The 27,266-nt window shown below is 44.8% G+C and overlaps 2 protein-coding genes across 6 annotated transcripts in view; both read left to right on the forward strand.

Annotated features, from left to right (window-relative positions):
* chd9 (chromodomain helicase DNA binding protein 9) overlaps positions 1-11,550 on the forward strand; it is a 78,502-nt gene extending 66,952 nt beyond the window's left edge. For 3 of the 4 annotated variants that reach the window (XM_080493440.1, XM_080493441.1, XM_080493443.1), the window contains 16 exons: positions 1,604-1,693; positions 2,494-2,597; positions 2,830-2,947; positions 3,073-3,130; positions 3,241-3,289; positions 3,430-3,676; positions 3,781-3,986; positions 4,807-5,685; positions 5,822-5,988; positions 6,103-6,333; positions 7,243-7,417; positions 8,394-8,542; positions 8,629-8,847; positions 8,998-9,147; positions 9,273-9,377; positions 10,223-11,550. In XM_080493440.1, coding sequence (XP_080349566.1) covers positions 1,604-1,693; positions 2,494-2,597; positions 2,830-2,947; positions 3,073-3,130; positions 3,241-3,289; positions 3,430-3,676; positions 3,781-3,986; positions 4,807-5,685; positions 5,822-5,988; positions 6,103-6,333; positions 7,243-7,417; positions 8,394-8,542; positions 8,629-8,847; positions 8,998-9,147; positions 9,273-9,377; positions 10,223-11,239 — 3,964 coding nt within the window. In that variant the 3' untranslated portion in view covers positions 11,240-11,550. The remainder of the gene's footprint in view (positions 1-1,603; positions 1,694-2,493; positions 2,598-2,829; positions 2,948-3,072; positions 3,131-3,240; positions 3,290-3,429; positions 3,677-3,780; positions 3,987-4,806; positions 5,686-5,821; positions 5,989-6,102; positions 6,334-7,242; positions 7,418-8,393; positions 8,543-8,628; positions 8,848-8,997; positions 9,148-9,272; positions 9,378-10,222) is intronic. The other variant, XM_080493442.1, reaches the window with a different exon arrangement.
* Positions 11,551-15,811: 4,261 nt separating this feature from the next.
* Positions 15,812-26,853, forward strand: LOC308128405 (retinoblastoma-like protein 2). Of its 2 annotated transcripts, none has more exons than XM_080493447.1 (14): positions 15,812-16,104; positions 19,131-19,246; positions 19,584-19,675; positions 19,821-19,921; positions 20,027-20,164; positions 20,245-20,409; positions 21,695-21,767; positions 21,849-21,946; positions 22,019-22,195; positions 24,023-24,094; positions 24,183-24,240; positions 25,380-25,534; positions 25,637-25,801; positions 25,897-26,847. In XM_080493447.1, exons 2-14 carry the CDS (start codon positions 19,173-19,175, stop codon positions 26,167-26,169), a joined length of 1,641 nt encoding a protein of 546 aa, XP_080349573.1. In that variant the 5' UTR covers positions 15,812-16,104; positions 19,131-19,172; the 3' UTR covers positions 26,170-26,847. The 2 variants fall into 2 exon arrangements, with proteins under 2 accessions (XP_080349573.1, XP_080349572.1); XM_080493446.1 differs by having other exon boundaries at positions 15,941-16,104; positions 21,846-21,946; positions 25,897-26,853.
* The last annotated feature ends 413 nt before the right edge of the window (positions 26,854-27,266 follow it).

Consider the following 27,266-nt stretch of genomic DNA (forward strand, 5'->3'; position numbering starts at 1 on the left):
ACACACACACACACACACACACACACACACACACACACACACACACACACACACACACACACACACACACACACACACACACACGCAAGTTAACAAAAGCCTGGAAGACAGTGGTGATGAAGGGCTGTGCTGACAGGCAGAGGAAGCGGCAGCTGCTCCTGGGCGGCTCCAGTCACACGGGGAGGATAGAGGGCGGAGGAGGGAGCAAAACGGAAGTTCAACTCTTGATTTACCAGAGCCACAAGTCCAGACTCGTCACGGCAGACATCCATCACGTCGACGGACGCACAGACAGACAGACGGAGCAACCTTGTGAGCCCTGCGGTTATTCTACGCCCTGTCGGCTCATCGAGGAAGGATTCATTTATAACAATATTTAGCTGAGTTATGGCCGGTGAAGGATGGAATGCCTGGCACGCAGTGCATCGGAAAGGCAATCCACTGTTCTTTTAGTGCTCTTCATAGAAGAGCTGTATTGTGGGAAAGCCTTGCAGGAGAGGCCAGGGCTTCACATGTTGGTGGATGAATGTAGTAGCATTAGTGATAATTGCTTGACAAGTGGCTGCAAATTCAAAGGAGGAGACGGTGTCACGGCTCATTTGATCACTTTCCAATTCATTCTCACCTGTGGGATTTCTGAGACCGGTTTACCAACAGCTGGTGCACGATCGCGCTCAATACAAAGAGTTCCAGGTACTAAAAGTGTCACCTGGACAAGGCATATTTATTACTATGGTATTTCACAAGTGTAGCTCGCAGATAAAGATTTAAGATGCATCAGTGGGGAGCTTTTCTCAATCTCCCAGGACATTATGGACGTGCTTATCAGACATGACAGTGATTATAAGACAGTTTATACTCATACATATCTATTTATACATATATAAATGGTTATGCACTGCACTTTAATCATTGAAACCCTCTCAAGGCTTACCAGAGATTGTAGCCAGCTCACCACAGCTCCCACCACTTGACTGTTTTTCCGCACGCAGGCGGCTGCCTGTGATGTGCGACCATGCATCACAGAGCTGATGTCTCCCCTGTGAGTCAGCCTCTCTCTACCTTGTCATCCTCCACTTCCCAGCCTTCATCTACTGCCACAGCACAACCAAATGACAACTAGAGAGACACGCTCGTCTGTTCGTTGGGTCCTCAGAGCCGAGTCGTGGAGCTGCTCGCGGCTCCCTGTGAGATCTATAAAACGTTGTTGACTTACATGATACAATAAATTCACTGGGATAACGGACCGGGCCTTCTGACGTGCATATTTCACGTCTTGCTCCGTGACTCCGCGGCTAATGATGCACAGCTCTTCTTGACGTGAATTCGTGAAAACATCCTTATTGAATCCTTATTTGTGATTGAAAGGAACGTAATTGGCTGTCACACATTTCACTCAATTGTTCAGTGTGTGTGTGTGTGTGTGTGTGTGTGTGTGTGTGTGTGTGTGTGTGTGTGTGTGTGTGTGTGTGTGTGTGTGTGTGTGTGTGTGTGTGTGTGTGTGTGTGTGTGTGTGTGCGTGTGTGTGTGTGTGTTCTGCTCACTCAGCGTTTGTGTGTGGTCGGGTCTTTGTTGTAAACCAGCGGTGTTTTTTTCTGTGCAGGGTGCTGCTCAGGGTCAGAATGCTGTACTACCTGAAACAAGAGGTAATAGGAAGCCAGGCCCAGCAGGTGCTCGACGGCGTGGATTCCAGGTGAGCTGCACCTCACATGTCAGGAGACAATATCAACCCCGGAGTGTCGCATTGTCTAACATGCTTACTTACTTTTACTGCACAGTAACAGTACACTTACCAGGACATGATCATTGTGGGTGAATGGGAGCACTTGACCCAAGTCGGATGGATTCAGATGTAGCTTTAATGTGCAGAGCACTGGACAGAACAGAGCGGCCTTCACTTTAGAGCGCTCGCTTCCTCACTGATCCTAATCCCTGGGTCTTGAGTGTGATCATTACAGTGCTGTATCAACCTGTTGAGGGAACTCACAGATGAACCAATGTTTCATGGGAAGGTTGTAGAGCACCACCTGCTGGTGAAAGAGGGGAAGGTCTTTTTTTGTTTCCCCTTATGGGATAACACACTTAAATCTTTTCAGAAAAAAATCCTTCCAATAAAGTCAGTCGACTATTAAAGAAAGATTAAACAAGGTGACCTACAAACTACAGGTGCATCTCAAAAAATTACATTATAACGTTAAAAAAAAGAAATTGTCAGGGTGAATCTTTGTTATGTTATATAATACGAGGTGACATATCAATGCTTGTGTTTTCTTTGTATTTTTATATTTCCATTACTTGTATGCTAAAATTCTATTGTTCTTTTTAAACCAGTACTTATTATATATAATATTCTATTTATTTATTTTTACTTTTTAAACACACTTGTTTTCCTGAATGAAAACAAGTTAAAATGCCACTGACACCAGCAAACAGAATGAAATGTATAAATTCAATATGTGTGTAACTCACCTCCTCCCGTTCGTTTGTTTGCAGTGAGGTAAAAATCTGGGTGCCAGAGCCGGATCATTCCGAGCTGCCAGCCTTGTGGTGGGACGCCATCTCTGACAAGTGTCTGCTGCTGGGCATCTATAAGCATGGTGAGAAACGTCAGCCCTCGTTGTCACTTATTTTGCATGTGTGCTAAAGGAAAATGGGTATTTGAGCATGTGTACGCGTTTGGTCCAGTGGTTTCAGTGCCTGAGAGGAGATGGCAGAAAAGTATAAAGTTGATACCTGATATGAACATTACCAAGCTCCTATTTGATCATTTGGAACAGTAGTCATCAATTATTCTTTGTTAACCTTGCTCATCTTCCTGTACTCCGGCAGGCTATGAGAAGTACAACACTATTCGTGCAGATCCCAAACTGTGCTTCCTAGAGCGCGCTGGACGACCAGATGATAAGGCCATCGCTGCTGAGCAGAGAAGCAACGATTTCATGGACGGGTGGGTGCACAACATAAGTCTGAGGCTTTATAAAAAAAATTAAAAAATAGAGTGGCTTTTGTTGTAACCTCATTGGCTCAATTTTGAGCCATTAAAATTATATTCCTTGCATGTGTTTGTTGTAGGGATGTGGATGATCCAGAATACAAGCCCGCTCCTGCACTGTTAAAGGATGAGATGGAGGTGAGGGTTTAGGGAAGCTTCTGTATGATGGAACTTGTTTCTTCTGATATCTGGTTTAAGTATGATGTCGCAATTCTCTTTAACCACAAACACACTGTTCTCTCCTGCAGGATGACGCCTCTTCGCCGGGAGACTTGGTTGTCACCGACAACGCTGGAGGTGAGTATTACACGTTTGTTAATCCCAAACTGAATTAATCTGGATAATTATACCCACAGGCTCCCTACAGGCAAATCTGGAAAGTTTAAAGTTGCGAAACGCTTGGCCCTGTTAAGTCTGATCACTCTCTATTGATTCAGATGCGGTCCCAGTGGCAGAAGGCGAGACTGGCTACTGGCCCTCCCCCTCCGTGTTGACAGCCAGGCTACGCCGTCTGATCACCGCCTCTCAACGCTACACCAAAAGCCGGCAGATTCTGCACATCCATCAGACTCAATCTCAGTCCCAGCCGGCCATGATCCTGTCTGCTCCGCTCTGCCCGCTGCCCCCGACCCTCAACGACACCCTCAACCCCAAGATGGCTGCCAAGATTGAACGCCAACAAAGGTCAGAACGCAAATCAATGAAGCAACAAACCACAGATCACGTCTGAAACATTTGATCATTGTGAGGGCAGAGCATGGATTGATGGTGTTTTTTAATTTTCCCAGATGGACCAGGAGAGAAGAAGCCGACTTCTACCGTGTCGTCTCCACCTTTGGCGTCGTTTTCGACCCCAACCTCGGGCGGTTCGACTGGACTAAGTTCAGGGCCATGGCTCGGCTGCACAAGAAGACTGACGAGAGCCTGCAGAAGTACCTGTGTGCTTTCACCGCGATGTGCCGACGGGTGTGCCGCCTGCCACCCAAAGAGGGAGGTCAGAGGCCTGATCGTCTTTTCATACACTTAACATGTAACAAACACAAACAGGCAATCCATATTTAGCTCTACACATTTTAGGTGACGGCTTATTAATCACAAGAAAAACTAAGCAGCTGCTCTGAGAACACATTTCACTGCAAATTTGCTGGGTTTTTCTTGCATAGTTTACCCCAAAACTACCAGAATATCAATAATAAATTTAAAATAATTAATTCAAAAATGGTTCTATTTGAAGCCCATTGGTAGCTGTAAATGTGGATTGAGATATTGCATTTTTGCAAACCTTGGTTTATTCGCTAGTAGTCTTTTACCACCATCTACTGGATTTGAGGCGTATGGCATTTAGTTGGCAAAAATCTCACCATGTTAATGAAATTGAAAAGTAATCCACCCTGTGCGAGTTGAATGTGCTCCAAACTGTAATGGGTTCTTCTTTGGCTCGTTTTGTACCCCTCCATCAAGCTTTGTGAGAATATTTTCCAGTAATCCTCCCGACAGAAAGATACGCAAAACACAACGAAACTGAAATCACAACCAGATGAATTATGCTTTGCAAGTTGTTTATGTTATGTATTTCTCAAGATGAAAAACATTTCAATACACGCAGTATTTCCCCCTGTCCACACGGTTTGGGTAGAAGTCAGTAGCGCTTTGGTAAACAAGCTGGCACAGCAGCAGTGGCAGAGGCACTGATAAGGTTAATCATTTGTGGAAAAACAAACAGTCTGATGTTTAAGCTCAAGACACAAACAGGTCTTTGGAGTTCTCTTGCTCAGCAGCAGTTCTTCCTCACGCCTGCTGCTCTCTCTTTCCAGACTCAGCCGTGGACCCGTCGCTCAACATCCAGCCCATCACGGAGGAACGAGCCTCGCGCACCCTTTACAGGGTGGAGCTGCTCCGCCAGGTGAGGGAGCAAGTCCTCCGGCACACATTGCTCTACGAGCGCCTGTCGCTGTGCCAGATGAGCTCCGACTTACCCGTGTGGTGGGAGGTTGCCACTCACGACCGCGACCTGCTAATTGGCGCCGCGAAGCACGGCGTCAGCCGCACCGACTACCACATTCTGAGAGACCCTGAGCTCAGCTTCATGGCCGCCCAACGCAATTACAGCCAAACAAAAGCCGCACAGCAGCAGTCGCGCACGCCCACGCCGCTCCTGCACACTCAGTACCAGGCCGCCAGCTCCATGTTGACGGGCTCGCCGCTGCCCCCGCCCGCCCAAAGAGACGCAGACCCATGCCCGGTGGTGCCCAAAGTGGAACCCGCCTCCGAGGGGGAGGAGGGCAAGGAGAGGCAGGGGGGGAACTGGAGCCCCCCTGAGGCGCCAGCTACTCCCACAGGCTTGGAGGAGAAGCCCGTTCCCGTGCCGATGGACAGCGAGCAGCAGATGGCAGCAGCACGAACCAAACCCCTCACACCCAACTCCTCGGAGAGGAAACCCAAGAAGTCCAGCAAGAGGAGCCGCCGGGAGAACCGGCAGCACGGCTCCGAGTCTGACTCGGACGGCTCCTCCTCCAGCTCTTCCTCGCGCTCCTCTTCCTCCTCGTCCTCGTCATCCTCTTCCTCGTCACATTCCGGGTCCAGTTCCTCGTCGTCCTCGTCATCCTGCTCTTCTGGTTCGTCGTCATCCTCCTCATCTTCCTCATCCTCATCTGATGACAGCGACAGTAACGGTGAAGACAGAAAGAAGAAAGGTGAGTTCCTTTAACTTTCTAATGGAATTGTTTATTTTGGAGCCATTTTTATGTCCAAAATTAAATCTTCACCCACTCTGAAGTTTGAGGACAGTTTCTAATGTCTTGTCCATTTGTGCGGCCGCCACGTTTTCAGTGCCTGCAACAAGTGTGAAGGGCTTTGATGAAGACAGCGTAGCATCTCTGGGCATGACACAGGATGAAACACTCGACACCCACGTGGCTGAGAATGGCGTCGCCAACAACTCTTCTCAACCCTTTCAGGGAGGAGGATACATGATGGCTGCATCCTATTGGCCAAAGGTGAATCGCTGCACACGAGTGTACTCCAGTGTATTTATTAATTTTTTTTCTTTTTCAATTTGAATTTTTGCAAACACTTGTTGGCCGGTGCTAGCTATTTATGATTGTGTTTAGGATCGTGTGATTATCAACCGCCTGGACAGCATCTGCCAGGCGGTGCTTAAGGGCAAGTGGCCGGGAACCCGTCGTGTGTACGAGCCCGGAGGCGCAGTGGCCTCCTTCTACACCACCAAGCTGCTGGATAACGCCAACAGCCTGTGCGAGGACCCCTCCGCATCGCCACAGGGGTCAAAGGTGACCAAGCATGTTGCAGAAAACAAGGAGTTCTCAGTAAAGCTCAACGATGTATGTGGATTTCTCCCCTTCCTCTCCTGCTCCCTCCGCTTCGCCCTACTCGTAGGACCTTCCCACTTCTGCTGCCGCTGCCATGACCGGTGTTAGCTGCTGTGTTCAGCATGTTTCTCTGGTTTTACTTCCTGCTTTCCTTTGGGTATGATTAGCGGTTTTGACTGCCTGGCAGGAGGAGAGATTAATTTAATAGCAGCCTTCCTCTCTTTTCCCACACACTCAATTTGAGTTGGGCTCTCAGGCTGTGATTACATGAGCACAAATCATTCAGTCATGAGAATATAATAAGGTTCAGTTTGAAGCCTCTCTAGACTGAAGGGGTCTGGCTAATAATCTGATTGAAACGGAGACCTCTGCTGTGGGTGTTCTCTAATATGCTTCTAGGCAACGTGGCTATTAACTTGGCAGGCTTCAGAATCGCTGCTATTTTTTTTCCCTGCTTTGATGTCGCGCTCAGATAAAAGGTCTTTTTTTTTCCCCTCCAAATTTAAAATTTTATTAATCGTCAAACACCTGCTGCTTGGTTCCTCTGAAATGGGGCCTTGCAGACAGCAGATATCTCTTTGGCATGGCTTCCAACTACCGTCCAGACTGATGAGGCTTCACCCACTGCCCTGCTAAGCACTACCCATTGTGTGTCCATGTGTCCCAGTCATACTAACGAGAAAACACCTCAACATTATTTGCTGTTTTTTGAGAAATGATCATGAAATTGGCTTGATTGCATACAATTAGAAGACCCTGAACAGTTTCCCTGTGATCTTTTACTTACGCAATTGACAAAGACGACACTGAAGCTCAATAGAGTCAAATGATTAGGTCTCCTTGTTCTTCATTCGGGATGTTTTTGTTCTGCAGTTAGTTGGTTTCCTCGTCTCACACTGGGTGTCTATTTCTCTGTGGCAGGAGGGAGGTCTGAAGTTGACCTTCCAGAAACAGGGTCTACCTGTGAAGAGGCCCCTGGAGTCCGAGGACGGCCCCCAGGCCCAGCAGCAGTACCTGGCCCGGCTTCACGAGCTGCAGAGTGCGTCGGACACGAGCCTGACTGACATCACCAAACCTCAGTGCAGCTTCCAGAGCGGTGCGTTTATTTCAGTCCAGCCACCACGTTCCAACCCCATGTTAAAGGGGTCATATCATACAGCTTTTCAATAATTTCACATGGGTCTTGTTGGTCCAAAAATATTTTATTCAAACTTTATTGTCCCAAATCCAGTTTTTTGATTTTCATCGATTTGAATATTGGATCATATGAGCTGCATTCAGAATCTGCTGTATCTGTGTGAGCTGGACTGGCTCCGCCCACACATGCCCATCTTGGGAAGAGGAGGTAGTACTTCCTCTCGTGGTGCCATGTGCCAGAGCAGAGCTGCCTAATTGTGGGAGGGTCAAAGGGAGGGCCAACGTTGATTGGGATTGGCTAAACCCTGAGGACACTATATAGGGCAGAGGTGTCCAAACTTGGTCCTGGAGGGCCGGTGTTCTGTATGTTTTAGTTCTCTCTCTGCTTCAGCAGACCTGACTCTAATGATGAGGTCATCAGCAAGGTTGTAGAAAAGCCCAATAACGAGCCCCTCATTGCAATCAGTTGTGCTGCAACTGGGAGAGAGCTAAACCCTGCAGGACGCCAGCCCTCCAGGATTGGGCTTGGACACCCCTGATATAGGGTTTTACTTCTCAGTCGTTCGTTGGAGCAACACACTTTTTTAGAAATTTAAACAAGCCAGGGAGAGAGAGGACATACTTTGTTTGCTTCTGGGCCATCATTCCCAGGTATGGGGGTGCATCTTACTGTTACTTTATAAACCAATATAAAGTAAATTTTGCATAACATAACGCTCTGTCCTCCTATTCATCACTGCCACTAGATGGCAGCAAAGTACAGTTTTTAAAACTCAATTGTTGCACATCCACTCTGATAAATGTCATCTAAATTGAGTTTGTAATTAGTTTTTGCTGCTGAAAATTAAAAAAAAAAAAAAGAATATTTAGTCTTATATAATGTCAATATTTCAAGTTGAATGAGACTTTATTGACGGTTTTGTTCACGGCTGCAGCTCCTCCAGGTCTGACTGGTCAGATGAGACTAAACGGAGTACTGGACGGCCAGCCGGTGGTTAAGAGGCGGAGAGGCAGGAGGAAGAACGTGGAGGGAATGGACCTGCTCTTCATGAACAGGACTCGAGTTCCTGCTGTTCCCGATCAGGTAAGAACTTGAAAGTTGAAGAATTTCATACAAGTATGCCTGAAGCAGTATGGGATGATATTTAATATGTCCCCATGTGTCTGCAGGTGCCTCCGGGGTGGGGTGGGATCGGCCAGGTGGGCATGGCCGTTTCCTCTGCGCCGGGTTTCAGTCAGGTCCCGGCCGACACGGAGAGCAGGGTTCCTGTCATCAACCTCAAAGACGGCACGCGACTCGCCGGAGACGACGCGCCGCAAAGGAAAGATCTTGAACAGTGGCTGAAGGAGCATCCCGGCTTTGTAGCAGACACAGGAGCCTTCATCCCAGTGAGTTCTCACACTCCGCCTCACGACAATAAACCCTTAGGTCACACTGAGGATACATGTGGTCCAAAAGTCACATTCTGTACATGCTGGAATAATAAACTAATTAGTTAACAATTTTGCTAATCAAGTATTTTTTCCATTTCTTCCCAGGGGGTAAATAAGATGCAACTGCAGTTCCACTTCCAGGACGGACGGCCTAAACAGAAAAGGCACCGCTGCAGGAACCCCAACAAGATCGATGTGAACAGTCTCACCGGAGAGGAGAGAGTCCAGATCATCAACAGGAGGAACGCACGCAAGGTGCGTTTACTTGTTGATTTTCATTCAGACAGCAATGTAAAATACAACAGATTGTCATGTCCAATCCATTTAAAGGCTAAAACCAAATCATGTTTGTATTTCTTCTCTGGTGTTGCCACCTGCAGGTTGGCGGAGCGTTTGCGCCGCCTCTGAAGGATCTTTGCCGGTTCCTGCAGGAGAACCCAGAGTACGGGGTCCCGCCTGAGTGGGCCGATGTGGTTAAACAGTCGGTGAGTCCCACAGGAGCACAAGGATCAGAACAAATAAACACGTCACGCTGTAGCATTGTTTCACAATTCTATATGTTACATCGAAAGGCGTTTTCCGATTTTATAGCTGCTCCTCACTAAAACTGATTGGCCACACAATCATAAAAGCTTGTTGTAGAAGGTTTTCTAACAAGGTAACATATGCATTTTTTACAAAACCGGAATGTTATTGACCACATTTGCACCTGGCATTAAAATGAGTCCTATTAAATTATAATGCATTAAAAAAAGAAAAAATCACATGACGACATGTCAAGAGTCCGAATGCATGAAGGACAAAGTGTATGCACAGGCGCATGATGATGATGATGATGATGATGATGATGATGATGATGATGAATTGGTTTTATAGCCAATATTCGACTGTGACGGTTGTGATCATTAAAGTTAACAAAACTGGACAACTCTCGTCCAAGCTTTGTTTTAATTAGTTGTATGAACATTAACTTTCACTCAGCAAGAAGTGTTGGTCTTCAGTGTGTCTGCTGCTGAATGAGTAACCTATGCTTTAAAGGTGTTTTTAAAAAGAAAATATCAGTATGAAAACATGTTGTTTTATAGTTTGATTTGTTGAAAAAATAAAATAAGAAGCTACAACGTAGGCTGGAAGAATCGTCTTATCAGATTGTTCACTGTCAGGAGGCGGTGAGGTACAGGTGGACCAAAACACAATAGAGGTCATGTAATAACTGGGTGAAAAGACTTTTTAGACTATTATAGTGATTTTAACATCCTGTTTGAAACAATGTTATTACACTTCTGCCCTCAACATTCTCACTCACTCGGTGTGTCTGTGCTTCACACAGGGTTACCTTCCAGAGAGCATGTTTGACCGGATCCTGACAGGACCCATCGTTCCAGAGGAGGTGAGCCGGCGTGGACGACGACCCAAGAACCCTCTGGCCAAGGCGGCGGCTGCGGCCGCGGCGGCCCCCAACCCCGCAGCCTCCGCCCTGGGATTGAACCCCCTGCTCACCAACGGCCTCATCTCCGGGATGGACCTGAGCAGCCTGCAGGCCTTCCAGCAGAACCTGCAGAGCCTCCAGTCCCTGCAGCTCACCGCCGGCCTGATGGGGCTGCCTTCCGACGCGGGCAACCTGGCCGCCAGCAACCTGGCCGCCATGTTTCCCATGATGCTCTCCGGCATGGCCGGATTGCCAAACCTGCTGGGCATGAGCAGCTTGCTGGGGAAGCCCGCTCAGGAAGGCGCGGGGGGCTCGGAGGAGAAGACAAAAGGAGCCGGCGGCGGCGGGACGGTGGAGCCGCCCGCCCCCAAGGCCCCGTCTCACACCTCGGACAACAAAGGAGAAAGGACAGAGGCCTCGGACGCGACTCCCCCCGCTGCTTCCTGCTCCGAATCCTCCGCCGCCGCCACACAAAGTGCTTCGGCTGCCTCTGCAGCCTCCAGTCAGCCACTTTCTCTTAACCCCTTGTTACTCTCCAGTATGATTTACCCAGGGATGCTTCTCACTCCAGGCCTTAACCTTCCCGTGTCTGCCACACAGCCGCAGAGCTCAAACACTGACCCGCTTGCTGCTGCTGCTGCTGCTCCTCACCTTCCTCTTCCTCCCAATCCCTCAGCCTCGTCAACAGAGCGGCCACGGGCCAGGAAGGACGGAGAAGAGGAGGAAGAGGATGATGATGATGAGGAGGAGGAGGACGAGGCTTTGGACGAAGAAGAGGATGAGGAGGAGGAGGAGAAGTCCACAGAACAAAAAGAGAACAGTGGTCCTGACTGTTCAGGGAAAGCAGAGTCGTCTTCATCAGAGTCTGGGAGCTCTTCCTCATCCTCAGACGATTCAGACTCCAGTGATGAGGACTGATCCCAAAAAATATATAATTATAAATTTATTTATGTATCGCCTAGAAATGTATACATATATTCACATATATATGGATTTTACAGCACTTACGTTGCAATTTCTCTACGTGTAAATACAAGAACTAACTACAATGTTGTGTAATAAAGACTAGAAAAATCATAAAAAAAAATAAAAAAATCATAAAAAAAAAACAGGAAAAAGTGACTTAAAAGGAACTGAAATAAAACATCAGTGTTTGTTCACAAGGTACAGTCTTGTTTTGAGACATTTTGCATGTCAGACTTTAGTAGATTTCTGAACTCTGTGAACTTGTACCACACAGTTATGTACAATTGCAACAACAAAAAAAAAGGCATTATTGTAATTATGTCAGGATTAATTTTATTAAAGAAAAAAAAGTGAAACTACGTCAACACGCTCGTTGAGCTGTACTATTAATATATTTTGATTGTCGAAGGGCACGTTGGGGGTGGGGGGTGATTGGGGGGTGGGGGGGGACAAACACTTTGGTTTCTCTTGTAAATACTTTTACAGGTTGGTTGACACTTTTGCTTTGCCGGTCATACGTTGGATATGTCAGCAATAACTTGGGCAGCTAATGAATGTCACTGAAGCTGTAGATTCTTCTTCTTGTCTGCCGTCGTTCCACCCCAGTGCACAACTCCCACCGCCTCTCCAGCCCCCCCCCCCCCCCCCCCCCTCCCCTCTCCACCCCCAGACATCACCAAACACTTTCTCCACCTGTGGCTTCGTTTAGGTTTACCTGAAGCTCCCTCTGCATTCACAAACATGTGCAAATACTGTTTTGTTTTCTTTTTCCAGCCACGAACAAGCTTAAAATCGTGCTTTTTTTTTTTTTTGTTTGTTTTTTTGTTTTATTTATTGTCGCAAATGTTTTCACAGTCCTCACGTTCACCTTACAAACATGCCACCACGCGTTCCAGGCGCACTTCGGGCTCCCCGCAGTAAACGAGCGCTTCTGTCGGCCGTATTAAAAAAAGCTCTTGAGTTGAAGTTACATAAAACCTTTTTTTACTCTGTGCCAAACAACAACAACAACAAAAACTTACTTTGACCCTCGGAGGTGGCTGACAAGAGCTGTGCGATCTGCAAAGGATACTTAATGGATGTTATTGCTACTACAGCCCCGGCGGATTTGACTGCATCTTACCTCAACTTCTTCCTAGATGGATTGGCTTCACTGTGCAAATGTACGGGTGCGTTTTCATTCTTGCTGTCCTTGTGCACAATCGCCCCGGGGACAACGGCTGTACAGACGGGGACATGTTGAGGAAAAAAATAAATCAAAGGGATGTTTGTTTTTTGTTTTTTATAAGTTCGCCTTGTTGTAAGTAAAGTCAAAATGTTGAGAGCAGCCGAAGTGTTAAAAATGGGTACAATGTCAAAACAATTATGTAAAATGAAATAAAGAATTGAAGGAATTTCCATTCTGGGATTATTTAGATATTTCATATTGTAAATAACTTTCAAATTCGACATGTCAAAGGTAAAGTTTATTGTTCAAAAATGTTCTCACATTGAAAATGAGTTGAACACAGTTTTGTAATTCAAAATCACACAAAAAGTTTCCATAGTTTCATTCATGGGAACTTCTCAATTAAATCAGAAAATGGGGGGGGGGGGGGGGGGGGGGAGAGCTTTGCATTGAGGGGGAAAGTTATTTCAGAAGATAAAAAACATTTTTTTTATCAACTTTCCAATAAATGTTTCAAAATGCAAAACATTAAAAACAAACTTTTGATAAATTTTTTTCCATCTTAATTTGACCCTGATGTGTTGCCGTCCCCTTGTCTTCGCTGGAATGTCTGCCAGAGGCCTTCTTTTTTTTTTCTTCTTCTTCTTTTTTGTTTGTTTGAGTCATTTTAACTTCGAGCTTCCGGATGATTTTTTTTTTATTTATTTATTTTTCTCTCTGGCTGATCGTCTCCCCGCTATCTACTGCTTCCACACATTTCCGCTCCAAATGCTGCAAAACGGAGGAAAAAGCCGGAGAAACCGATTAGCAGCCGCTAACATACAAGTGTTCTTTAGAAACGTGGAGGATCGACGTCTCTCCGTGTTTCCGTCGTACGTACGGAGCGTTCGCGTAACGAAGCACAACATAGCTGAGGGCCTGGCGAAGATTGTAGGAAGCTTCACCTTCGACTGAGTATTAGGTTTTTTAACACGTGGTGCCAGGCCGGGTTTGCTTCAGGAAAGGGCTTTATTAAAATAAACATCATTTTAAAAAGCAGCTTGAGTTAATTTGTCACTTTTTTTGGGGGGGGGGGGTTAATTTCGCTGAAGTAGAAGTGCCCTTATCCTGTACCTCACTGTCTCATCCTCGCTTCTACACCCTTTTGCACGTGTTTTTTTTTTCTTCTTCTTCTTCTTTGAGCTGTAACCGGTCACACAAACACTGGAGGTCACTCGAGCCGAAGTACCTCTCTTCTGGGCGTTTTGACTGTCTCCCCAGCTCTAGGACTGTTAGATACACAAACTGTTGCGGTTCATTGGAGTGTCGCTGTAGCATCGCGTTCCTCCATGAAGAAAACACAAAAGACTGAACACGCGTCAGACTTCGAGTGTTACTTTAAAGGCGATTTCCTCTTCGTATGCCTGTTGTCTTCTATTTAGACGAGCTCGGTCGTGGATCTGCTTGCAAATGCTTTTTTTTTTCTCTCTTTTTTTAAAATTGTTATGATTACTAACAGTACGGTATTTTTCTATGTCTGAGCGATGAACTTAAAGAAAATGCCACTGTCATTTTGTATTTCTGCACCTCTGCTCTCTTTAAAACTTAGTAGTGCCCTTATGCAAACACCCAGCCACCGCTCCATCTGCTGTAGGTGTCTGATGGACTGACACACATACACACACACACACACACACACACACACACACACACACACACACACACACACACACATACATGCATACACACACACACAAGGGAATAAAGTACACTCATAATGGGACTTTTTTTTTTTTGCTTCTTTCTTCCGCTTCGTTTGTCGGGTTTTACTGTACAGCACAAAGAAAAGCAGTGCTGCTTCTGCATTCAGACACAATGACCAATATGCAAGAGGAAAGACAAAAACAAACAAACACACTACTGCTGTACAGGGAGGCGGTTTCTTTTCCAGTTCTCATCACTGAGATGACAAAACGAAGCATCGTGGGTTTTGTATTTATTATTTGAAGCTTGAACATGATTCTAAATGTCACCCTGGTCAGTTTGTGTGTGTGTCTCTCTCTCTCTCTCTCTCTCTCTCTCTCTCTCTCTCATCTCTCTTTATTTCCTTTTGACAGTTGTAATATTTGCAAGTTGTGGTCTGTGTAGTCAAAATAATTCATGTAGTGCAGGAAAACACGTCTTAAAGTCATTTGTAATTTATTGGATTACTTTCTATGAAGTTCTATAGAGGAAATTGAGGTTTAATTATTTTTATTAAACATATTCTTCTGACTATCAGTAAACTGCTTGTGCCTTGTGGTTTTTCTTTTGGGGGTGGGGGGGGGGGGGGGGGGGGGGGGGGTCATCATTTTCATTGTGTCAATGTTGAAAACAATCAAAAATGATTTGCAACTGAAGCTCGCTATGTGGTTGTGATGAGGGCTGGTCTCTGATGCAACATGTCAACTTTGAGGACATGTTGAGGACATGTCTGACCATTGAACAGGCTATTTACATTGCACTTCCTGTTTGATGGCGTGATTACCCATTGCCACACCCCCAAATGTCCGTACGAGTAAACGTAATCATGTGGTTGTGACGAGGGCCGGCCTCCGATGCAATTTGCTGAGTTTGACGCCGATCAAGCGATGTGAAGGTCTTTTTCACTCCCTGTTTTTACACTACACTTACTGTTTCGTGGTGAAACGTCCATTTTGGGCCCGCCCTCAGACACTATGGTGCGATTTTGATTTGCTTTGCTCACCAATCTCTATTCTATCACTGCGCCAATTTTCGGCTCATTTGGAATTACCCCCTCGGACTAGTTACTCTCTAGAAAATTCAATTTGGTCCAAAATCTGTAAAAATCCTATATATTTTTCAGAATTGCAGACTTCCTGTTGAGTTTTCAGGATGTGTGTAAGAGACTGTTTTGTGTGTCTTGGGGTGTTACATATGTGTGGCCGACTTTCGTAGCTCAAAGTGAATCAACACCCGGGGCTGAATTGTTTTTTATTTCCCAGGTGGCGCCGTTCAGCCATTTTTTCCCAGTCACGTGTGTGATTCCTCGCAAAAAGTTAAGTATGTTTAGGCCCTCAAGAGTTCGTGATGTTATTTTGCCATTCTAAATGAACATTAGTTCGTGCCCCATCATTCCACTGTCAACTAACTGAGTACAGCTACAAGAGTCACAACAATACACTATCGCTGAAATTAAAGACGCGATCAGAAGAACAAGCACTTTCTTTTCTGTCACCAAAACAATTAAGCTGCTTTTCCTTTTTGTTCCTCCAATGTAACTCGTGTAATCAAAGAGAAAACTGTTCTAAAGTGAATCCAATCCACTTCCATGTCTTCAATGAAGAAGATAAAACAAAGGCTGGTCATTCTGCTCCACTCTCAGCTTGACGACCCCCCCCCCCACCCCCCCCCCCCCCCTTTTCCTCCTCCTCTTCCTCCTCCTCCTCCTCCTCCTGCAAAGGGGTTTATAATGGCGTTTATCGTAGCAACCAGGCCCGGAAGACAAGTCAGGACATGTCAGCGTTGTGAGGCCAGAGGGCTGAACTTCCTCATGTTGGCTGCACTGAATCATGCTGAGCTGTAAAAGCTGCATGAGGCTGGTTGGACTCACCGAGGGACTGGGAGACGCTCGTACACCACAACCAGCCCGCAACGGCCGCTGCCGCTGGTGAGTGACTTTGAACCTTGTTTTATGACTTTTGTGACAATGCGATGACAGGAAAGTGCACAGGAAGTCTTCAACACAATCTTTACGGCGATGGCCTCATTGTAGGACGGTAGGACAGACCTGTCAGTCCGACACCAGGGAATCGGCAGGGAAATCCACTTTGAAAGTGCAGCACGTGTCACAGAGCCGGAGCAAAGCGTGTTTGGATGAAGCTCCTGTCAGTGGAGGCCGGTGGAGAGGAAACAGGAAATGGGTGTGATCGCATATCTGATGTTTCAAGAAAACAAACAAATAAAAGCGGAGCAGTATGACAGCGAGATAACAAGCTTCCGTGACTGCAGAGCAAATCCATGTTTTTTTTTTTTGTGTGTGTGACTGCTCTGGAAGAGGAGAGTAAACTCACTGAGGGGACATTTTCTTTTGTGAATCATTCATGATGACGATGACGATGATGATGTGTATCATTTGTTGCAGCTGGAGGATGTGAGTCACACTGAAGCAAGAACTTCGAGACGTTAAACGCTCCATTAGATTTCACTCAGGTTGTTTAGTGAACATATATTTTGTTTCCAGTTCTACCGAACCCCGCTGTGTATTCCTCTGACTCGAGACACCATCTTGTGGTACAAAGGGGCATTACAAAGTCAGACAGGCGAGCTGGACCGTATGTTCAGTTCTGCAGAACCCCACTACACGCTCAAGAGGAAAAAGCTCCAGCTTTGAACACAGTGCCAACAGCGCACTAAAGATTTCTAAAAATTAAAAGCACTTTAAAAGCTTTAACATGTTTTTGAAACTGCTAACAAATATCTGGATAAGACCACTGTTACGTTGTGCTAAATACCCTTACAGCCTCTGTGCCGTCACTCTTACAAACCTTTAATGATGGAAGTTGTTGGGTTGCCATAATAAAGTATTAGAGTAAACAGGGGCGTCACTGAAGGATTCAGAATTCACTTCAAAGGGAAGCAGCAGAGTTAAGCTTCAGTGGCTTCTTAGGAAAATTAAATTAGCCTTTTGCCTCTGATGATCTGCTTACCCTTGTAATATCTCACCATGAGTAATAAAAAATGATCCTCCACTGCAAAATGTGTAAGTATTATAAACTTTTGTCAGTATTCTTCATTTATGATTTTAAACATCTATTGTGACACTATCTTCCTGATATATGTACACGTGATGTGAGGAAACGTAAACCACATTTTTACATCTGGTGTCTTCAGACCTGCAGTTAATAAAGGTTGTAAAGGGAAATGTTGTATTTTCTCACATCTTAGCCATAAAAACATTTACGAACGAAGCCAGGTCTGTCAGCCAGCAGCAATAATCCCCAAAAATGACTTGTTCACTGTTGCTACGTAAAGAACATTTAAAGCCGATAAACAAAAGATTTCCGACACAATTTAAAAAAAAAAAAAAAAAGAAAAACGTTCACAATGTGCAGAAACACACACACACACACGCACACACGCACACACGCACACACGCACACACACACACACACACACACACACACACACACACACACACACACACACACACACACACACACACACACACACACACACACACACACACACACACACACACACACACACACACACACACAGAGGAGGAAGAAGGAAAGAGTATTTAAATCTCTGCAACGAGCCTTCAGCAATGTCACACAAGTTTTTTTAATGAGCAGACACTCTCTGCGTCACCTGTCGTCACTTCTCTCCTGACGCAGCCCGGGGCCGCTCTGTCTTTAATTATGTTTTACAGACTTGAGCCTTCTTTGGCATCCGACATATTCCAACACAGCAGCAGTCAGCCCTCGCCCAGTCAGTCGCCCTTCTGTCTTCTGCTTTGTAATCCCAGCCACTGCAGGATCTGTAGTTCCTCTCCACACCGGGACTATTCTATTAGTTTTCATTCAAGCCAGTTCAACACTTGTTGGGAACAAATTACAAAGTCAATAAATGAATACATCACATCATCGAGCAGGCATGGACTGTATTTTGTATATATAGAACAATCTCTGTGTGTTGCGTTGCTCAGAGATACACAGGCCCGAAGCACTGCTTCATTCTCCGGGCAGTCGTTTGCATGTTCTCCCTGTGCATGCACGAGAGGGCACATGAATAATGGCCAATAAATGCCATACCTGCCAATAGCATAATTATTCTGGCCATTTTGAATGCAATAAAGTCAACACTATTCTAAAATAGAAAACAAATTGTTGAGGGATGGTGCTTCACTAACAGAAAAACCAACATTTAGTGGAATAAGTCGTGATATTACACACTATTGACAAGTTATTACAACGCCCATGACCTTAAACTAGATAAAGTGGAATATGTAAGATTTATAAAATGCATTAAACATATTAAGAACATCACCTTAATTTGAAACAGCTATTTTCACCACCACTGCAGAGCTCTTTATGTCTAAAATCAAAATGGCCAACGGAGGATAAACAGATGATGATGATTTGTGTAATTTTGTGTAATTTAAAACGCTCAATAATTAGAGTAAAAAAAAAACAAACAAAACAAAACATGATTTCTTCTCACGCAACTCACAAAATATTTTTTAATACATTTTCAAAGGTTATCCGAAGCCAATCACCATTTCATGCATGTATAATACTTCAAAAAGTCATTTTGCTAATACTTTATATCCCCTTGGAGTCAAACACAAATGGCACCTTCATCATTTATTAGAATTTATTGGTCATCTCTGTTTCCAGCTTTTAGAAAAGATTTTTTTCCCAGAGTAAATCAGGCCGTAAAAGTATTTTCATACCTGCTCCTTAATGATTCTTCAGCGGCTGATGGGCGACACGACACAAACGCCACAGTGCCTCTTCAGTAAGTGCAGCCTGTACTTTCTTTATCGGACCAATACGAAGCTTGGTTATTTAAAAAAAAGAAAGAAAAAAAAGAAGCTGCACTGAAATGTGACATGTTCTAGTTTTATCAAGTGGTTTGTGACTACGGCTGATTCTGTGTCTCAGTGCCTCTAATGTCCTTTCCCGCATTAAGGTGCTCGGTCGATTCTCATCCTGCCCGAGTGAGGAGGTCACCATGGCAACTGCACCTCGGGGCAACGTGGGAAAGTCGACGTTTGGCCCCGGCGAGCGTCTGATGGCCATGTTCAGGTCGGCACCACAGTCCCACGGCGTGACTCACTCATACATAAGAGCTGGCTGTGTAGGCTGTGTTGCTGTGCAGCCACCACGTCCAGGTAGAACAAGACAACAACAGAGCGAGGACACACCGCCACATCACAAGCTCGCCATGCTCCGTTAGGCTCATTTAACAAGACCGACTAACTGCTGTTAACATCTGTTGTTTTAGTGAAAGGCAAACCAGCCTGTAGTTGATGTCTTTCCCGTGTCCCAACCCGAAAAGTCTACAAGTTTGATATGTAACACCCTTTTTTGTTTGGTGCCTTCAGTTGATGTTTGTTCTCTTCACCCGGCTACATTGATCCAGGGCCAGCAGCAGGGATCCAGCCCAGGAGATCACAAGACTGAGACACATTCTGGACAAGTTCCTGCTACACTGCTGGGACGAGAGCAACAAAAGTACACCAACGCCGTGCATAATTCACCAAAATGAAGATGATTTTCATAGTCTGAACAGCATGTGATTTAAAAGCAGGCCGAGTTTCTTTAATCAGTAATAAATCCTGGAGTGACTCACAGATAATCTCTGTGGTTTTGTTCACAGAAGTGGCTGCACAGTGCTGCATAGACGCCACCAAATGGTACTGGCCCATCCTGGAGAAACTTCTCAACCAGGAGTGCAAGAGACCTGGAACCAGAGTCTCAGTGAGCCTACTGCCCTCTTGTGGCCTTAGCCGGAGCTACATCCCATGAAATGTTGCCACAGTTCTGATTTTGATCTGTGTGTGTATGTGTGTGTGTTTGCTGTAGAGCATCTTAGGGTTTGATCTGATCCGGCGCTTGTTGGTGGCCTGCTCTCTGGAGATCGCCACCACCAAGAACCGTCTGCCGTGTGACTTCCGTGAGCTCCTCCGGATACTCGAGCTCTCATCATACGACTTCCTGAAGGTGTGTTTGCCGGCACTGGGTGAAACGAGCGTAACCCCATCGACTTGAAGCCTGAAGTTTGTTTTCTTTCTGGTGTTCAGGTGGTCATGCTGGTGTTCAGGGCTGTGGGGGACGTCCACCGAGCGGAGGTGGGACACCTGCTCCAGATTGAGGAGAAGGTTTTGGAGAACTTGGTCTGGACCAGCGACTCTCCGCTGTGGGAGGACATCAGAGACAATGGGGGCCGGCTGCCCTCCTGCCTGCAGGTCACTACCAACTCTCACAAACCTCCAGAGACAGTCCAGACACAAAGAAGCTAAAAGTACCATCACTAGGAGAATGTGGAAAGTTGCTCCCAAAGTTGTTTCATCATCATAATCTTCAATGTTTATATGAATCACATGGGCCTGCAAAATAGTGAGCAAACGTGTAGCTCACATCATGCATATATATCAATATTATTATTATAGTCTATTAATATTATCTTTTAAAACCAGTCATTTTTTGTAAATAGCTTGTGTTTGTGTGGTTTGGGTACATAGCTGCTAATTAGAAAGTTCAAGTCTCGGCTGGAACTGAATTATTTAATGTTTATCGTTTCATTTTTACAAAATGTTTCTTGCCTAACCCTTATTGATGTTTATCCTGTTTGTCTAACACTGTATAAAATAACAGTTTCTGTTGCTGCCTACGTGTGGCAGAAGCTGTCCTCTCCAAACAAGAAGTGCTTTCATCCGGGATAAGACAGAAGAAAAAAAAGACAATTACCACCATTAGAAAAACAACTTCAAATCCACTTCAAAGTCGATGTTTTCTCTTGTGTACTTTAGTTTCCTCCCACAGTTGAAAATCATTTCAGAGCAATTGATGGCTTTGTATTGCCTGCACACTGTAAAACATGAGTTCAACGCAAACCATTTGAGAGTACTGATGGCCTTCAATCGCAATGATTTAACACAATCAGTGTCCTATAATAATCAGTAATGCTCGATTTGACTACGAATACCTTCAGTTTTATTTTTACGACTTCTGTGAATCCAGTGCACTGCTTTAAATTATAGAGAACAACATGACTGTCACCAAATTTGTACCATTTACATTAAGAATATAAAAGACACGCTGTAATGTAGAAATGACAAAACATTCAATGTAGAAATTGAAACGAAGCCAAGACAGTTCATAAATGACTATTGCTGCTGTTGATCCTGCAAATAGTACAAATAAGTAAGTGACTTGAGATGAATGCAAAAGATTTTTTAGTTTTATTTTGCTGAACCCAAAATAAATTTGGTCACTCTAAAGAAAATTGGTTGATGAAACGCACTGCAACTATTAGAATACTTGTGTGTACTCAATTCAGTTGTGTTGAACTACATCAATGTAAACGAGTCACCTTAATGTTCTCCTGCAGTTGATTTAAAATGTGCAGTGGAAACTTGCCCAGTACTTCCACAGTCAGCTGGGATTGGATCAAGAGCGTGATAAACCATGACATTAAAGTCGCCGTCTATCAAAGCCGTCCATCTTCCAAGTGTTTTGTGTTAAATGTAGGTCATGCATCCGTCTCAACTCGAGGATCCGGTGAAAACAGATCAAAGTGCCGACCCAGAACTTCCACCAACAGGTAGACGTCATAGCATCACTTGTCTTAGAATCTTCAGCCGCAAACTGTGAACTTACTTGTAAATTCTGTTTTTGCCAGCAGGTGGCAGTCTGGGAGCAAACCCTAGTGTCAGCTCAGAGCAGCAGTCCTCCCAGTCAGCTGGGACCAGAACCAAATTCATCCATCCGTTTGCTCGCAGGGTCAGTGCCGTTCCCCCGGGGCTCAGGCGTTCGTCGCCATCTCCTGATATGCTCATGTCGTCTCTTCTCTAGGTTTACGCCCTGATGTCCGGGCGCCTGAGGGAGCTGTGCACCACACTGAACATCGACGCTGGGCTGCGGCTGAAGATCTGGACCTGCTTTGAGCACTCTCTGGTCCACTACACCTTTCTCATGGCAGACCGGCACCTGGACCAGCTGCTCATGTGTGCCATCTACGTCACCGCCAAGGTGGGTGGGGAGTTTAACCGAATTTAACTTGTGTCAGTCCCAACATCTGAAAAAGAATCTGTAAATTTTGAGCTTGAGCAGATGAATCGTACCAGAAAGACGTTTTCTCAGAGTCTGTTCATGGAGCGAGTGAGACACTTTGGTCCTGCCTTTGACAGAAATACACAGCACATCGTCCAGACAGCAATATTTCAAGTTCCGTGCACAAAGAGAGAGAGAACAGTGGCAGATGGTAGAGAACATCTATCTTCAGCCCGCTGGCTCGGCTTGTGATAGATGAACGGCAGAGTTCATCCTGGACTCTTCATCCGTCCGTCACAGTCAAACACACACAGTCACCTCACCTGATGCATGCGTTTGAACTGTGGGAGGATAACTGAGTGGTGAGACCAGAGGTCCGCAGGCTTTATGACCTAAAGAGATGGTTTGTTTGTTTGTTTGTTTGTTTGTTTGTTTGTTTTGTTTTTTTGCCACTTTCCTCTAAATCAAATTGAAATAAAAGTTTTAAGTGACGACAACACAGCTCATGATTTAGCATGAATACTTATTCAGGCTGAATTCATGAACTTTCCTCATTAGAATTGAAAGTGGTAAACATTGGATTTCATTTTTAGCCGTTTATTTTGTGTTTGTAACCTTTTTTTTTTCAGCATCCCTCCCTCCATTTTTTGTCTTTTCTTTTAGTAGATTCAGTGACTTTTAATAGCCACTTTAGCTGTTGTCTATTCATTTTAAGCCATCATTAGTTATTTTTACCATTTTATTCATTCATTTCTTGGCAGCCTCACACATTTCAGCTTCTCGCTGATCAGCTGTTTTGACTCTTTCAAACATTCAGGAATTTTTTTTTCTTTTTCACCATTTATCACAATGTCTACAATCTTTCTTGCTTTTTCATCCCTTCAGGTCGTCTCGGATATTTTTACTGTTTTTTTTTTAACTCCTTCATTTTCTTTTATTTCAGCAGTTTTAGCCGCTTTACCAGTTCAAGCATATTCAACCATTATAGTTTTGAGAAATTTTAAACAATTTTAGCTATTTTACTTTTTTTTAAGCCCAGAGATAACAGTCATTTGTGTGTAAATAAAATGAAATACAGATTAAAAACGTGGTATTTACATATAGTTTTCTGGGAGCTTCAGAGAGCCATCACAAAGCATGTGGCTCTAGTACGGTACTCTCTAGTACTAACTGAGTACAGACCACTGACCTAGGCTGTCACACTGTGAGTGCTAAAAAATACTCAATCCTCAGGATTTTATAGGGGGAAAAATCCTATTAATCAACAATCCAATTCAAAGATTATTGGGCAAAACAGAAGAGTGTATATAAAAATATAGATACAAAAGCGAGGGAGTGGATGAATGTGGAGTTGGACAGACGCTCTATATGGACTCTATCCAGAGCAATGAGAAGCAGCATCCATCAAGACCGAGCTCCACCTTTAATGTCAAGCAGGATTTTTTTTTTAAATGGGGGCTTAAGCCCGTCTCCTAATCAATATCTTCCCCCCTGAATGAATTCATTGAAATCCTGGAGGACTTCTTCTTTTTTCACGAAAGCCACTGACATGTCATGTCTGAGATGCAGTGGTGGATGATGTCAGGCAGTTCGGCTTCTTCTCGGCACCACCGACACAAACGAACCTTCCGCAGCGTGAAAAATCAAGTCTCACAACTGATTTGGGTTCATTTCCTTCCAAATAAACCACACAACATTCAAATTAAGCTTATCAGCTCAGACACGTGATCAGTTTTTCAAAGTAATCTGCACCTGTAGCGCTGGATGTTTATTCAATCACACAGCTTGTCTGTCGTTGCTTTACAGGTCACCCTGAAGGAAATTCCTTTCAAAAGAATAATGATGTGCTACAACTCGCTGCAGCGCACACACACAAGTGTAAGTTTATAACAACTTAAGTGATCCCTCATCAACAATCAGTCCAGACTGGTTTGGTATTCGTGTTTGTTTTTTTTGATGGTTTCAGGTTTACAAAGACGCGCTGATCCCTGGAGGAGTCATGGACGATTTTACCACTGCTAACCGTAAGAAACATCTTGTGATAAAATACACACGCTTGCAGGTTAATTTCACATTTATTCTACTGAGATCTCTTTTTAAAGGAGAGTTGTGTCAAGAGTTGAATAAGCTTTTTTTTTTTTTTTTTTTTTTTTCAAATTCCCAACAGAAAGTAAATTAAGATATTTATTAACCTCATTTATCCCACAAAGGAAAATATAATGACAAAGCTTAACAAAACCAAACTGCATTTCCTCCACAGACAGTAAATCAACAATGTAATGCAGTAAGAGTTGTAAACCAGGCGGCTTCAGAGTTTTAAATTTTTTCTTAATATGCATTCATATTCCAGTACATCCTCCTCTGCAACAAAATAGCATTAAAATGTTTAATTATGAATATTATTCCAGATGTGTGTGTGTGTGTGTGTGTGTGTGTGTGTGTGTGTGTGTGTGTGTGTGTGTGTGTGTGTGTGTGTGTGTGTGTGTCGCTCTCAACAGGCAGCTTCAGCAGTAATATGTTACCTGATGGCCCATAATATTATAACCTACTTATAAGCAGAAAGCAATGGACAAACAAAAGATGGGGCGCCAGTTTGACAAGGAGCAGATCATGATGGCTGCATATCTTGGTCAGGTGTCTTTTATAACGGTCAGCATCTCTCAAAGTGGACCAAGGAAATAAAACCAGTGTCAAAGGCAGCCAAGGCTCCAGCCTCAGTGTGCAAGTCCATGTCTTGATGGGTCGGCCATGTTTTAGCAGCCAAAACAGAACAGTGGACATAATGTAATGGCTGATCGATGCCACACAATCACACACAAGAAAAGTAAATGGTGGTGCCCATGAACTCTTGAGCAAAAAGGACAGGTGGAGATGGGGAGTGGATCACACCGCTATCAGAGACCAGCCGCATTTTCAGTGACATCAGCTCTGATGGGGCGGCATGGCTCGGTTTGGTAGAGCGGTCGTCTCCCGATCGCAAGGTTGCGGGTTCCATTCCCATCTCTGCCTGCCTACATGCCAAAGTGTCCTTGAGCAAGACACTGAACCCCAAACTGCCCCTGTGTATGCAGAGTGAGTGGTCGAAGGGGCTGAAACGAACCAAGGCGGTCATTGCATTAGTACATCCAGAGGCCCCAATGATTGAATTTATTGTTGATTCCAGAAAACCAAAGCAGCGCTGTCCTGACCCCCGACACACCGTCAACACATTACCCAGACACTCATCGGCAGGAGAGGCGCGACCTCATCCATTTCTACAACGACGTCTACACGGACAATCTGCACTCTTTTGCTCAGCAGTTTGCCGAAGTCTTTAAAGTAAGAACTGAGAGAAGACGGGCGGGGGTGTAAAAGACACAAAGGGGACGATGTTGAATCATTTTAGATTTCTCTAACACATTCTGTCCCACTCTTGTCCAGGGAGACACTCCTCCTCTGTCTCCATTCCCCCGAGAGAAGACAGCCTCCACTTGTAAGCAGCGTCTGCCCGGACATCACTCCATCTTCATTTCACGTTTGAACACAGAGTTTCAGTCTCTCCGCAAACCTGCAATCTCCTTCACCATCAGCCGCAGCCCCCGAGTTGTACGTTTGCAGCAGCCATATTGACAATCACGACAATTCATAACCGATTGATTTGAAATATTGGAAATAATTTTATGAGCTGTCCTCTCCTGTAGATCCTGTGTGAGATCAACAACATGGTCGGAAGGTGGGAGCCTCCCAGCAGTCCGGGCTCCGCACCGCCGGCAGACACGCAGCGTGAGGACGAGGAGGGTGAGGAAGAGGAGGGTGAGGAAGAGGAGGGTGAGGACGGACCCTCAGCCAAGAGGATCCGTCTGGTTGATCAGTCGGCCTGGCACAGACGGCTGAGGGACGTGGTGAACGATCGCGTCGTCGTGAGGAGGAAGCAGGCGGAGCAGCACTCGTCCTGTTCAACAAGCCAAACCTGAACCAGCAGGAAGTGCTCTGCTCACTCTGCCACTACAATACGTCAAACAATACAAGAAAAACACCGGGTTGTTTTTTTTTTACTGTCGTTTTGTTAAACAAGTATTTCTAATAATTCCTTTGGGTTCAAATGATCTGTCAGCTCAAAGTGCAGAAATGTTCCGTATTTTATTTCTTCTCTGCATCTTTTTATACATGAAGGGTACTGAGTGGACGTCCTTAACCTCCAGCTGGTTGATGGTGAAGGACTGTGGACGTCCCGGGTGACAATATAGTGTATGGCGTATGAATGTGAAGTAGGGCATGGCTGCAGAGCGCTCAGTGGACTTTAGACAAATGTGGGAGGAGACCGGGACAAATGGACGGCAGTCATGCAGGATGAGCTCGTTTCAGAACACATGGTTCAGCTCGTATGTGAAGAATTCCACAGCATCTTGATTAGATTGTTGCCATCAGACACAAAACAAATCCCCATGGAGATTTTTCCTAGAAATGAAACTGATATTTAGTCACACTATGAGAAATTTTTACCTTTTTAATGTAAGTTAATCAATAGAAATGTAACCGTCCCTTTTATCATATGATGTCTTTGAACTTTATATGTATCTCCGTTGTCTTTTGTAAAAATATGTCTGTCAATCAAGACATTGTGAACAATAAATATTGATTTATTAGAAATGTACCATTATTCGAGTCCCTTCCTGATGTTTTTGCAGGTAAAATTTTGATACCTGATAAACAATGTTAATTGGCTAAAGTTTTCTGCATCAGCTCTTAAAAAAAAAAGAGAAAAAGATCCAGGACCAGTTCTTTTTTTTTTTATAGCTCATAGAATCTGTTCCTTTGTGGGAAAGTTTGTCACCAGCCACTGTGTGACTGACACACAATCCTCAGTGTTTATCAGTAACCGTGTCCTGGCACGCTTCTGAGTTAATTCTCAACCAATGTTGCTTGGGAGGTAATTGCAAGAAGAAGAAGGGAAAAAAAAAGAAAAAAAAGAAGCAGACAAAGGCACGTAAACCAAAACCAACAGCAAACGCAACACAAGGGGAAGTCTGGAGGTTGCCATGGAGAACAAAGGCACCTGAGCCCACAACAC

This window comes from Lipophrys pholis (assembly GCF_963383615.2).
Source record: "Lipophrys pholis genome assembly, chromosome: 2".
Lineage (NCBI taxonomy): Eukaryota > Metazoa > Chordata > Actinopteri > Blenniiformes > Blenniidae > Lipophrys > Lipophrys pholis.